The 14,500-nt window shown below is 41.0% G+C and overlaps 1 protein-coding gene across 3 annotated transcripts in view; it reads right to left on the bottom strand.

The window, feature by feature from the left end:
* PIGO (phosphatidylinositol glycan anchor biosynthesis class O) overlaps positions 1-14,500 on the bottom strand; it is a 547,687-nt gene that overhangs the window by 84,577 nt on the left and 448,610 nt on the right. For all 3 annotated transcript variants that reach the window (XM_044077361.1, XM_044077374.1, XR_006365544.1), the window contains exon 8: positions 1,696-1,874. In XM_044077361.1, the coding sequence (XP_043933296.1) occupies positions 1,696-1,874 (179 nt within the window). The remainder of the gene's footprint in view (positions 1-1,695; positions 1,875-14,500) is intronic.

Raw genomic sequence — 14,500 nt, 5'->3', positions numbered from 1 at the left:
TAGGCATTTACTAGGCTAACGACCACAAGGGCCTTTTTAAGCCTCCTAGAACATATGTATAAACCAACCACACACATACAGATATGCACCAACGATAGTTTAGATATGATAGACAAAGTTCAAGCAGTGACTTGATTATTCTCCCTGAAGTACTATAAGCAATGGAGGATCTTCTGATGCATTGTATCCCGATGTTCTTAAAAATATTAAAAAGTTGGTACAGCACTTTATGTGGGCAGAGGCAAGACCTAGTCTGGTCTGGGAGCTTATCTCACTTCCCACAGGTTTGTCAGGTTCACATTTGTCAAATTTTGGCATTTATATGGCTGCTGCTAAGCTTAATATGTTTCATGACTTAATGTTTCCAAGTTTTATGGTCACTGGGAGGAAATTATGTGAAATTAATTGGGAGGGCTTACAGAGTTTTAATGTAAGCTTACAAGCAGTCCAGGAAAGCCCCTACCGGCAGGCTTGTACACTTAGTATACAGCTAGTTAAATTAGTTAAGTGGACAGTAGAACAGAATGAACTGCTTAGTTGAACAGAAGAGTTGGTTACGATAATTCTATTTACTGGGGAACTTAAAAAGGTTGGAAAAAAGAGAGTAAGGGTCTTGCTTTCTTGGAGTAGCTAGTTACAGGGTCAAAACACATGGGGCTAAAGGACTACACAGATTCCTTTTTTTGTTAGAAGAGGGGCTGATGTTAATCTCCTTTATTACACACTGTTAAAGGTGTTAACTAAACTGAAGTTAAAAAAGTAGCAAGGAAGGATTGACATTGTAATAAATAACTGATAACAGGGAAAACAGTTAAGTAAGAAGAGTGTTGTTAATAGTCTATATCAGATAATGCTTAATAGGAAACTGGAGGCAACAAAGAAATTTCGATTAGCCTGGGCAAAAGCATTGAAGGCTCAGACTACTCAAGCACAGTAGGAATTCTTATCAAGCTCCCAGATATGTGAAAAAAAATCACATAAATACAGATTCTTTGGTTGAAAATTTTTATTTGAATTCTTTTATATTTTTTCTGGATCACACAGAATGTATTATCCTGATGCTAACCTGGGATGTTGGAGGTGTGAGTGCAAAATGCTCAGAGACTGCTTACATATTTTGTGGGATTGTGCTCAGCGAGAACATGTTTATGGAGCTTTGCAAAAACATTTTTAACTCCTCTACCTCCAGACTTGTACTGCTTATCTCACAACTATTCCTTATAGGGTTTCAGGAGTAATCCATGGTAAAGGGGAGGGGGTTGGAGCATGAAAAGCAGTTGCTGGTAGTTACTTTTGCTGGTGGCTAAGAAAACTTGTAATGAAAACAGAAAAGTGGGCAGCCGCCTACGATAGAAGGGGTTAAGGAGTTAACTGAACAAAATATATATCTTACAATTAGTGGCAACAACAGAGGAACATAAATAAAAGGTCAGAAACAAAGGATACAGATGGGTGTTTTCTATACTGGTAAGATTTTTAGAAATACGTTATCTTTGGATTAAATAAAGACATTTAAAAAATAAAAAAAAAATACATCTAAATAACTTTAAAGTAATAGTGTGTGGTATGCTATGTTTGTGCAAACCAACTGCACACGCAAACACATATACCTTCACTCAAAACATCCATATTAACATTAACTTTTATCTACAAATATAAGTGAAACTGTTTGCTGTTTCAATTAATGCTGCTTACCTGAATTCCGTGTGCAAACAGGTATCTCATGCCCAACTGCAAAAGGGCAGCTGCAAACCTCTCTGGGGACTCTCTTAGTCTCATCTCCATCACTTGATCATCATTTGTAGAACGACTTGACATTTTAGAATTTTTTATTTCATGGATAAAAGGCCAAAAGAGTAGCAAAGGACAGCTGACTACCTCGAAAAGAAAACAGAAAAAGAGAGAATGAGAATATTGTTAAACTGTTCAAGTAAGACAAAACAAATGCAAAAGATCTGGATATACACAGTGACTTGAGGGCATTCTTTATAACAGTACCATAAAGATCATAGAATCATACCACACTCCCACTCAACATCTTGCATGCATGTAGCAAAAGTGATATTACTACTGCCAACAAAATATTGCTCAAAGAGAAGATGGGGTACTAAAGTGAAAAACAGGCAAACAGAATAACAAATCAATATCATGTCAAAAAGGATGAGACATATATACATGTATAGATGCATGCTAACTCTGCATAATGAAGACGAGTTCCACCTGTTTTGTCAAAATTAAATTCAAGGATGAAGTTTTCTATTAGGATTATTTCACTTACTATGTTTTCAGTGAAGAGTATGGAAAGGCAGTGTTCCTTTATTGTGCAACTTCAGAGTTAGTATATTTAAGAGATGCAAGGGAGTGCCAGTGGGGTCTTGCCCCCCTGCAAAAACACTACTTTTATTTTTTTCTATATTTGTCTTTGTATTAATGCCTTGACCATTCAACAGTGCAGAAATAAAGTTTCTTGTTTCCTACTGTTGTGCAATTTTGGTGATAAATATGTAGTGATGTGAGGGGAGGGGGATACCATTTAATTGATTCGGTAGTCGATGTAATTTTTGCCATACTGGGTTCCAACAAAAGATTCTTTCATTCTACTGATATAAATTCAGAGAAACGTTATATGAAGTATTAACTATGAATGATCTGGCACATCTATGCTGCAATGTAGATTCACAGGTGAATACTAATCTAACTACTCTGAAAGGTCATTTTAAGCCTAGCTAATAAATGGAGGTCAGAATCAAGCCCCATATTTTGTGTCTATAAGGTGAAGGCCTTAATCATTACGCCAAACCCACACCCATAGGTAAGTACTAGGATAGTTTCCTTTGTGGATCATTTTAAGCCTATCCACTTTCCTTTAGTAAGAATCAAACCCTGTACCCACCTCTTGCCTGTGCGGTAAACACCTTAACCCATATGTCTCAACCTCTTAATGCAAGAAATCTGGACAAAGCCTGAAAAAAAATAGGGGGACAAATGCCCCAAAATAGGGACAGATTTTAAATATTACTCTTATAATCTTAGAACATTGCTAGAGTAACAGGGGTTGTGTTAACATATACTTTCTGAAGGATTTGAAGTCTGAAACTAAATGTATGTCATCAGTCACTTCAGTCCTCAGATCATCCCTGTGATTTGCCAGAAAACCACAAATTGTATGAGTAATAGACCAAAAATATGAAGCACAAATCTGGACATTCTGTGAATATCCGGACAGTTGAGAAGTATGCCTTAACCATTAGGCCGTAACACTAAGCTGCACATCTACCCGCACTTTTACTTCTTCTGATAACATTGTGGGAGGGCTGGTTCATTATCTAAACTTTTTTCAGCCATGAAAACATTACATTACAAGCAAAACAGGAACACAATTAGAGTATAATGAAATTAAAACTCATGTGGAGTCAGAATGTGCTCACCTATTGCTGCATGCAAAATAGTAACAATACAAGTGCAAAAGAATTACAGTTCAAGGTAGGTCAAAATATCACACAACCACACTGGTGAATTTACATATTACTTCATTTTGTTGAATAAGCAGCTCCCACTAAGCCCAAGGCCTGTTTCCAATGGAGACCAAAGTAATATGTTTCTTAACTAGTGGAAACTGGGATTTATTTTATCTACTGAAGAAAGACAAAACAAAGCTTGTTCATTCATGACTGACAGGCTACATGGGCAATTAGTGAAAGCTTTTTTGACTTACCCTCAGGTTTGGTGACTTCATAGTTAGTTATAATTGTTATGGGTACATAAAGAGCTTTGGTCCTTATGGCAAAAAAACAAGCCTTTGTGATTTTTCTGTTTGGTCTAACAGTCTCTGCAGAACGGGCTCCACTCAGGTATTCTTCCATGAAATGAGTCAATGAATCACATTCAGGGACGTTTGGCCAGAAAATCTCTCAATAACAGTGTTTTACTCTTTTTAAGAAGAGCTTATGCTGGAGAAACGTGATATTAGGAGTGTGTAGACAGAGACAATTTAGGCTTGACCTCTGGTAGTCATGGCTGGTGTGCATGGGGAGGGAGTGTGCTTCTGAGCTCAGAGGTGGGGTGCCCAGGAGTCCAGAATGTTGGTTGCGCTCCTAGTTAAGCATCATGGGCACTGGTTACTGCAGAGGGACTATTCAGGCTCAGAATACAAATGTGAATCATGGGATAGTGTTGCCAGGGCTTTGGCCAGTACTACAGGTATCCCCCCACACTGGTGATCATTGATAACACCATTTTGACGACTTCAAGAGGAGGAAGGAAGATAACCTTGACCACTGGATCTGGGAATTTAGGACTGGGGACACCCCACAGGTGTGTAAGTATCAATGACAGTGACTACCTGTAAGAGTTAAAAGCTGAATATAGCCAAGAGTGGTATTCATAATGGTATTCTTTTCTGTTCTGTTTATTTTCATAGCTGCCACGGAGAGAGCTTTGAATGCAAGGACCCATGCCACAAGATCGGCAAGGATAAGAGAAGCATGCAGTATGTATGCATCAGAACGGTACCGCTACTGTAGCATTAAAAGTTAAAGACAGCTTTTTCCTCCTGATATGCGAGTTTCTTGTAAAAAAATAAAATGAGGGTGATAACCATACAAATAAGCAAAATCCTTTGCCTTTTTATGAATATTAACTAACGTGTTCTAGTCCCAATAATTAAATACAGATGCATAAATATATAAGATTATAATATTTTACAGTGAATGACTCTGCTATCTAGTGATGACAGTAAACTGTATGTTTATTCCTGAGAAAATCTTTGCAATACTAAACATGCTGTAACTAAAAAGAAAACCAGTGCTACCAGTCATAAAAAGCATACAACTCATAATGCAAGACACTGGAAAAAATAACAAAAGAAAAATGTATTAAATGAGCTATATACAAATGGATCTATGTCAGATGATCAAGTTTTCAGAAACTCAAAATTCATGCAGACAAGGCCATATGACTGAGTTTCCAAAATCTCATACATATAAAAAAAATAAACACACAAAAATCTATTTTTTTTTACATTTGTCCCTCCCGCAACCTCCACACTCCCTGCAAATTATATATATACCAACTCCGAGATCTCACTAAAATGAAGAAAAGGGTAAATTTTCTGATCCTCATTGTACCTCGATCTGCATTTAAAAGCTTCAAATCTTTACAAACTTGATCATATAGATTCATAGGTTGGTACTAGGCTATCAGCCCTAGGGCCTATACAAGCCTAGCCATAACAATTCCCTGGCTATTTCTTCCCACACTATTTACTTCCCTGGACCCCTGTCTAGCAGGGCGACCATATGAATTTCGAGTTTCTGAAAACTCATTCAACTGATTGGGATCCATACAAGCATCCAGTCTGTAGTCTCATCAGAATAATATACAGCCGGCAGTGGTTACCACCTGCTGTATGAAGTAAAGCAGCCACTTCAACTCTGTCTGTGGTGTATTGGGGTTATAGTAATGACAACCAAGAAATAGGCCCCTTACCCTTCATGTCTAAGAATGGACGGAAAGCTGAATAACAAGTCTTTTAGTACTCTGTATATTATCACATTCTTCAGAAAATAACAGGTACGAATATAGGCAGAACATTAAAATATTAGATGCACAACATAATGTCAAGTAGTTCCATTTTGTTTTGTTGTTTTTGGCTGGGGTGCCTTCTGTGCAGAGACTGCATGTCCTCCCTGTGGTTGCGTGGGTTTCCACCGGGTGCTCCAGTTTCCTCCCACATTCCAAAGACATGCTTTAGGTGGATTGGACACTCTAAATTGGCCCTAGGTGTGAATGTATGGGTGTGTGTGCCTTCTGTGGAAGGTTGGGTGCCAGGCTGGCAACTCGACACTGTAAATCTCCACTGCCAATCATGAGCAGACAGGTGATCCGTTGTGGCGACCCCTAACCGGGAAAAGCTGAAAGAAGAAGAAGTAGACAGAGACAATGGCACTCTGTAACAGTTTATGCTACAATTTTGAGAACAAGCTGAAGAGACAAATGAGAGCACAATGAGTTGCTTGCAGATTTGTCAGAGTACATTACGGGTTGAGAAGTAATCGCAGAAAAGGTGAAACATGAGACAGCAGAAAATGGCTTTTAATTCCTTCATTCATGCTAGTGAATGTCTGCAGATAGAACATCCAGCTGATGAGGTATTTGTCCCAGGGGAGATTGCTGATGATGCCATAACAGAAAGAGAAAGGCCATGTGGAGAAAGGCCATGTAAGGGATACAGAATAGTCACTTGAAATACTGGTAAAAACTGAAAGGTATCTAAACACGTAGACAAATCTCATAATTAGACAACAATGATAAAAACAGTACAGATTACTAACAGTTTTGGTGGAAATAAGAACAAGTTATATGACCTGCTACATTATGGCAAATTGATGTACATTTGGGGGTATAATTATTGTGCCCTGTTTGTTGGGAAGATTGTGCCAGGGTTTTAAAACACACATACAAAAACAGCTTTAAAATGAGGGAGTATCTCTAGTATAATAAAGTAGGAAGTAGCTCGTGTATCTAATTGGCTTCGATCTGTGGATCCCTAAATACATCAGCAAGGTCTGTAGCTTTTTTTTGAGTAATTTATACTTCTTTTTAACAGATGATAATTTGGATGTCTATGAGAGGGAGCTCAAAGCAACTCAAATGACTTTCAGCAACTAAAACTACAAAAGTAGCTGTTGGAAACTTCTGCTTACCTGAATAGATACCTGTACATCCCAGCAACAGTCTCCACTGGATGATGAACCTGATTTAATAATAAAGTCTGAGCAATCAAAAATAAGTAAATAAACTGATGACCTTACAAAACAAAATGAGAAAAATCAAAAAATTATGTGGACACCAGGAAATACAATTTACAAAAATGAGTACACAGCAAAAACTAGAGCTCAATGTAATGCCTTTCTACTGGCTATTTGAATTCCCAGCAAGCTGGAGCTCTGATTTAGATTACTTTACTCAGCCATTTTCAAAGTAGCTTTACCTGATGGTCAGGTTACCCTTCCTGGATCCAACGCAGACCAAAAAGAGGCTGGACTTGTATGCAAAAAATATTAATTCTCAGCTACCCTCCATCTCCCAAGTAATGCCAACAGAACTGCAGAAACTACCAACTAACAAATACAGAGTAGGGCATCAGAATTATTCCCAGTTTTCAAGCAAAATGTGATGTTTAGTAAGAAACTTGTTCTATCACTGATTGTCAAATCAAGAAAAGATCTGAAGTGTCTTACTGCCCCCGCCCCCCCATGAAACAGTTGAAAGACATTAAAAAAGTCCCCACATGACATTTCGACCAATTGCAGGAACTAGCAAAATCCAAACAAGTGGTTATGAACAGGCCAGCAACAGGTGAAGCGGCCATAGAGACATTAAAGTGCCAAGATCTACAAGACAGAACCTGACAGGAAAAACTAAGGTTATAGGATTTAAAGACAGATCATATGGCTAATACAATCCCATCTTTCTGAAGACTAAACTGTCAGACTGGACTGAAATCCGTATAGTTGAGGTTCTGGTCAAACAGGTGCACCGGGTTTTATGTAGCAACTGGAGAAAAAAAGAGCCCTATCTTGACAAATTTTGATCAGATTTGTTTCCTGTGAACTAAAGCTAAGGATCAAAAAATTATGTGGACACCAGGAAATACAATTTACAAAAATGAGTACACAGCAAAAACTAGAGCTCAGTGTAATGCCTTTCTACTGGCTATTTGAATTCCCAGGAAGCTGGAGCTCTGATTTAGATTACTTTACTCAGCCATTTTCAAAGTAGCTTTACCTGATGGTCAGGTTATCCTTCCTGGATCCAATGCAGACCAAAAAGAGGCTGGACTTATATGCAAAAAATATTAATTCTCAGCTACCCTCCATCTCCCAAGTAATGCCAACAGAACTGCAGAAACTACCAACTAACAAATACAGAGTAGGGCATCAGAATATTTCCCAGTTTTCAAGCAAAATGTGATGTTTAGTAAGAAACTTGTTCTATCACTGATTGTCAAATCAAGAAAAGATCTGAAGTGTCTTACTGCCACCCCCCCCAGTATTATCTATAAAAGGATTGTCAAGAATAAATCTGAAAGCATGAAACACAAGTCAGTTTCTGCTGCATAAACTATGGCCTGTGACTCGACAACAGATACATCCTGGTAATTAAATCTAACAGTAGTTTTGGACCTACAAACATTTCCTATTACAATATATGGACTCAAGATCTCTTCATTGGAAGAATTTAATCCTCTGTATAGAGTTCTGAAAGTTTACCTAGATTACTTTTGTTGAATTTTTCAAATTAGGAACCGTCATTAAATCTCCACCAACATAAATTTTCTCCAGGAAGGGCTGACACAGACTAACAACTGGTGTCAGAGCCATGAACTAAAACTAAATGCTAAGAAACGCATGCATAATAGTATCCTTTGGGAAGTCATCCACCCCTGGTAACTATCATATTGACAACACACCCATATGAATTGTCCCAGTAGTCAAGGACTTGGGGATACAGACACAGTAATCTAGCCTTTGACCATCATGTGTCTACAGCAGTGAGGAAATCATTCTTTGTTGTGCAACTTATTAACAAAGGTAGATCCAAGGAGGTCATTGTTCCATTGTATTCAGCATTCCCCTTTGGTATGTACTTAACCGGGTATATCCAACAATCGGAACATCCCCAGAGGTTCCTCACTAAAAGAATACAGGGCGTAAGTAACATGTCTTATGCAGACTGCTTTAAGGCCTTATCCCTGTATTCGGTCTCCTACAGGCTGTTGAGGGGAGATCTATGCCTGGCATATAAGGTATTGTCAAACCCCACTCTGATGGACCTCCTGCACATCTGCAAAACAAAGAGCACCAGCATTACCCATACTAAAGACTTAAATCTTGCCTGTGACATAAACAGGACCTGCTAGACACAGGTAAGTATCCCAGAAACTACACATTCTCTGAAACAAGCTCTTCATCCACGTGATGCAGACTTCCTCCCTAACCCAATTCAACAATAACTTTGACAATTAGGTTCATAGGTTTGTACTAGGCTAATGGCCCTGGGGTCTTTACAAGCCTAGCCATAGGATTACCCTGGCATAGTGCCACCCAACCTTAGTTACCAGTGCCTCTGTTGAGTAGAGCCACTGGAATTATTCCCGGGGTGAAGTTCATAGTTCATAGATTCATACTAAGCTAACTGCCCTTGCGAGCCATTTTAAGCCTAGCCAATTATCCCTTGTGAGACCCAAACCCTGCACCTTGTGTTTGTAAGGCAAACACCTTAACCATTAGGCCGCCCTCCCAACCATTTTCTGTTTCCCATCCACTCATCAAGATTTCTCTTGAAGAGGGTCAGCGAGGTGCCCTGCTTGATATGTATGGGAAGTCTGTTCCATAGCATGGGCAGTCTCTGGGTTATGAACCTGTCCCTCCAGCATGATCTGTTAATTGCGGTAATGAGGTTGAGGTCTCTGGAGCGTGTGGTGCAGAGAGATTGTGATTTCTTTAGATGTAGCATTTCTAACAGAGCTGGGTCAGCCATGGCTTTGTAAGTCAAGCAGAGATCGCCTCTAAGTAGGCAATATGAGACAGAGAATAGTTGGAGTTTTTTGAGTCTGTCCATATAGGACAAGTGTTTAAGGCCTAGGATCCTCTTTGTGAGGTACTTTTGCGGCCTTTCCAGTTGTTGCAGGTGTCTAGTGAGGTACATGCCAAATGGAGCATTGTACTCGATGAGTTTGGGTGGCCACGGTGGTGCAGTGGTTAGCATTGCCGCCTCACAGCAAGAGGTTCTCCGGTTCGATCCTAGGCTGGGGTGCCTTCTGTGCAGAGTCCGCATGTCCTCCCTGTGGTTGCGTGGGTTTCCTCTGGGTGCTCCGGTTTCCTCCCACATCCCAAAGACATGTTGCAGGTGGACTGGACACTCTAAATTGGCCCTAGGTGTGAGTGTGTGCATGTGTGTGCCTTCTGTGGAAGGTTGGGCGCCGGGCTGCAACTCGACACCGTAAAACTCCACTGCCAATCCTGAGTGGACAAGGTGATCCGCTGTGGTGACCCCTTACCAGGAAAAGCCGAAAGAAGAAGAAGACTCGATGACTGGCCTAATGAGGAAGAGTAGAGGGAGACAATGACCTCTTTCTTCCTGGATGCAAAACCCTTAGTAATGAGATGTGCCACATAGAAGAACTTTCTGACCACAGTGGCAATGTGGTGATCAAAAGAGAGATTGCTGCCAACCTGTGTTCCCAGATCTCTTACAACACCTTCTGTGTTCAGTGGACTACCATCAATGTGGTAATTCATGAGAACCGGGTTTTTTCCAAAGGGAATGATGACACATTTTTTGCCACTGAGCTTAAGGCCATGGTTCTGACACCATTCGTTGGTCTCAGTGAGGCCATTCTGTAGGATGTCAACATCACTTGCGGTGTTAATAATAGCTCCCAACTTGCAATCGCCTGTGAACTTTGTCAGCCAGAGTCCCTTTGTGTTGGCCTGGACTTCAGAGAAGTAGATACCAAACAGGAGAGGACCCAGGACTGAACCCTGTGGGACTCCACTCGTGACTAGTTGGCAGTCTGACTTGGAGTCAGCAACTTTCACACTGTGGGTTCTATCTGTGAGCCAGTTTGCAACTCACCTAGTGATATAAGGGTTGATGCCAAGCTTAGTGAGTTTTTTCTATGATTCCTGAGTGGGGAATGGTATCAAAGGCCTTGGCCAGATCAAGGTAGGCTATATGAACAACCTTGCCTTCATCCACAGCTCTGGTGACTGACTAAAAAAAGTTGACCAAGTTGAGCAGGCATGATCTACCCTTCACAAAACCAAACTGTGTGGGATCCAGAGTTTGGAGATTCTCCATATTCTTGTTTATTAGGTCCATGATGATGCATTCCATAGCTTTGCATATCAGACTCGTCAGGCTAATGGGGTGATAGTTCTTTGTGTCTGTAGTCGCTCCTCCTTTGTGGAGAGGGATGACTGTAGCAGTGCGCCATTCGGTAGGGACGAAGCCTGAGGTGAGGCTGTGACTGAACAGGGCACACAGATGAGGTGCCAGTTCACTCTGTAGTTCATGTAGAACACAACCAGGGATACTGTCAGGTCCCATAGAAGCTGTATTCTTGGCCTTGGAGAGTGCTGTTTTAACCTGTGCAGCAGTAATATTGGGTGCCTGGCAATCTACTGGTATTCTGATTGGTCCTTTGGTAGGGGAGTGGGGTAAAGTTGGCACTGAATCTGTCACCCAGTATACTGGCAACATCTGTTGGCTCGGTATAGGAGGTACCATTGTGCAGTAGCTCAGGGAAAATTTGGGTATTGCCGTGGAGATTCTTTACATAACTTTAGGAGGCCTTGTGGTTGTCTTTACTATTTTCTGTTTTCATAGCTAGCTTTAGAGGATTTGATGAGCAATCTCAACTTTTTGTTGAGGTTGATAAGGGAGTTTTCCAGTCTTGGGACTTCACCTTGCTCAGCATCAGCTTCCTCCTTCTGTTGTAGAGTTTGTTTAGGGCAGGGGACCACCAGATTGCCTTCCTTTTTTTGGAGCAGAGCGTCTTGGTTCTATTGGGTATGGCGAGATCCATGCATTTGTGTACGTGTTCGTACAGTGCATTTGAGTATGATTCTGGGGTCAGGCAACTATTCTCCATTTGCATGGGTGCCGTGAAGTTAGTCACATCTGTTTTTAGAAGCCCAAAGTTAGCTTTGGAGAAGTTTTTCATGTTGGTTACCTTTGCGGGGAGGGTGGGAGGGATGTGAATTTCCAAGGCGATAAGTTTGTGGTCGGATCTAACCAGGGTGGAGCTGACTATTGGTGTAGAGCAACGGTCCCCTATGTTACTAATGACCAAGTCAAGGATGTTGCTACTTCCAGTGGGGGTAAGAACTAGCTGGTCCAGGGCATTGGAATTAATGAACTCCAGGAAAGGTTGGGCACATGTATTGGTACATGAGTAGTTTACCCAGTTAATGGAGGGGTAGTTGAAGTCGCCTAGTAAGAGAGTTTTAGGTTGGACCCTAATATTCTCCAGGGTGCTTAGGAATGTGGAGTGGGAGTCTTGGGACATGGTTGGGGACCTATAGCAGGGTACGACCTGAATCGTTGTCTTACCCAATGTTAGCTGGACCTGAAGCATCTCTGATGCTTATGTTGGGCTACCATTCTGGAAGTGTGTGCATAATTTATGAATATGGAAACACCACCGCCTTTGGAGTCTTGGTCCAAGTTCTGGAGCCGAAAGGTGTGGAATGAGTTGTAGCCTGGTAGTGCAAGGGTGCTTTCTGCTGCCTAGAACCAGGTCTCTGTTACAGCACAAATGTCGATGTTCTCCATTTTAAGGAGTGCTTCGAGCGAGTGCATTTTGAGATTTAGACTTCTAGCGTTGAGCAGCATGACCCTCAGATTCCATTTGTTTGTAGCGGTTATGGTGGTAATTTGGTCTTTGGAACACCACCTAAAAAAGGCACTATAGGGCTGGCAAGTACCTTGGCCAGTATCCGGAAGCCCAGGGGTGACATATGCAAGCCATATCTGGTAAAGCATCAAGGTCTGTCAATCATGTCATCCCAGGCAGACAGATACTGGAACCCCTTAGAATGACAAAAGAAACTTAGCCAATTGTTGAAATCAATCAATTTCTGCTTGTACTGTAGTATAATTCTGGGTGATGGTAGGATGCTGCTCAGGGCTAGGGTCATATACCCGCCTGGGCTACATAATCCGAGAGCTCCTCCATGTCTCTTTTCATGTCGTCCAGGGAGGTACGTCTCAGGTCATTCACACCCACATTTAAAATGACAGTCATATTTGTACCTGTTGTTGAGGGACCTGAATGCATGCGTTATGTGGCAGATCCTGGGACCTGACAGGCAGCTGTTACTTTCTCCTTATTCAACCTAGTGAGTGGGACATCAGTGTGCCTCACTATCGAGTCACCTATGACTAGTGTGTTGGGCATGCTGTTTTGCCTTGGGGGCTTTGGTTGAGTGGCACACTGTTTAGGAGAGTTATGTGTCTCGTAATTAGTGTTGTGTTGTGGTGGTCGAGTGTATTTCTGCCTTGGAGGTCCCTGCTGCTTGGGTAAATTTTTATTGAGAGCCTCCACGAAGGTGGGTGTGTGGTTTGTGTTTTTATTTGAAAGCAGTGCTGGTATGTGTTCTGGAGGGCTATGTGTTCCATGTGGTGTGGTGCAAGTGTTGACCTTCTCCTCCTGACCAGCTATTCCGGTCTTGGCTGGAGATTGTGTGGCTTCCAATTTGGATATATAAGTGCATCTCTCGCTAGTCTGAGTGTTGGTAGGTAAGAGGAGAGGGTTGTCAGTTTCACCGAGGCAGTCGCTACATTGCCTCAGGATGCCCAAGTTCACCAGGTTAATAGGAGAAAGCACAGGGAACTGACCTTTAGACATGCCTGGAGGGGTGGGCATTGATAATAAGTACTGAATCTGTTACCTTCTAGAACGTTTAGTGCTGGATGGAAACAGGAAATTCATCCCTGGTTTTGTACCTTTGTTTCTAAGGGATTCAAGCAGCCTGTAAAAGGCTCATCTCCAAGGCCCCTGCTTATAAATGTTTCATCTCCCATACCCTTGCTTACACTTATCAAGGGTACCAAAACTTGTCAGAGACTTGGGATGCATGGCTAGGCTTAAAAAGGCCCTTGTGGTCGTTAGTCTAAGCTGAACTTTCCATCTAGTTGTAACCTACTGGTTCTTCTCTCTATAAAATTGTATACCTACATGGGTGCGATAACAATAACAGAAACCTTTTATCTTCAAGTTAAGGTTATATGCTCAATATCAAACATACGTTCTTATTGTATTTTAATTTGGGTAAATGATATTCAAATGTCTATTATGGAATATTAATGGGTTGTACCCTCTTATTAAGAGAGTTAAATTATTTGTCTTCTTTAAGCAGCAAACCCTAGTAATAGTTTTTTTGCTGGAAACACACGTCCCCCCCACTGACCACTCAAAATTTGCACAGGGTGGTTTCCAGTTAGTTACAAGCTCCTCATAGCCCCAGGGTGGGTATGCATACTGTTGTAGATAAGTACAACACTGATAATAAAAAACGAAGAAAAGCAACAAAATACCAATAATCCCAAAAAGCGAAGAACACAGAAGAACACGAAAAAAAAACAGCTATATGAAGTAAACACACCCTATCCACAGATCTAGTGCAACTTATGAAAGACATATAAAAATGGCTTGGTGAAGGCATTATTTTATCTGATGAAGTGGAGTGGAAAATACGAAAACGCAGTAGCGGAATAGCGTTCATGTGGATTTGGATTTATTGTTGATTATTTGTGTTGCTTCAGCGTGTGTCCAGTGTGTGGAGGAATAAAGACCTTGGTTAATTTATTTGGACCTGTGTTCTTCGCTTTTTGGGATTATAAGTACAACACTGAGCCTATAATTAGATTTGCCACATGCAAAGAATAGCTATGTCCACTAAAGGTAATTTTGATCAGCCTACATACTCCA

The sequence above is a fragment of the Protopterus annectens genome, chromosome 1.part1, assembly GCF_019279795.1.
Source record: "Protopterus annectens isolate FY-2018-M chromosome 1.part1, PAN1.0, whole genome shotgun sequence".
Lineage (NCBI taxonomy): Eukaryota > Metazoa > Chordata > Ceratodontiformes > Protopteridae > Protopterus > Protopterus annectens.
The sequence above is the reverse complement of the archived record's forward strand: the minus strand, read 5'-3'. Positions and strand labels throughout refer to the sequence as shown.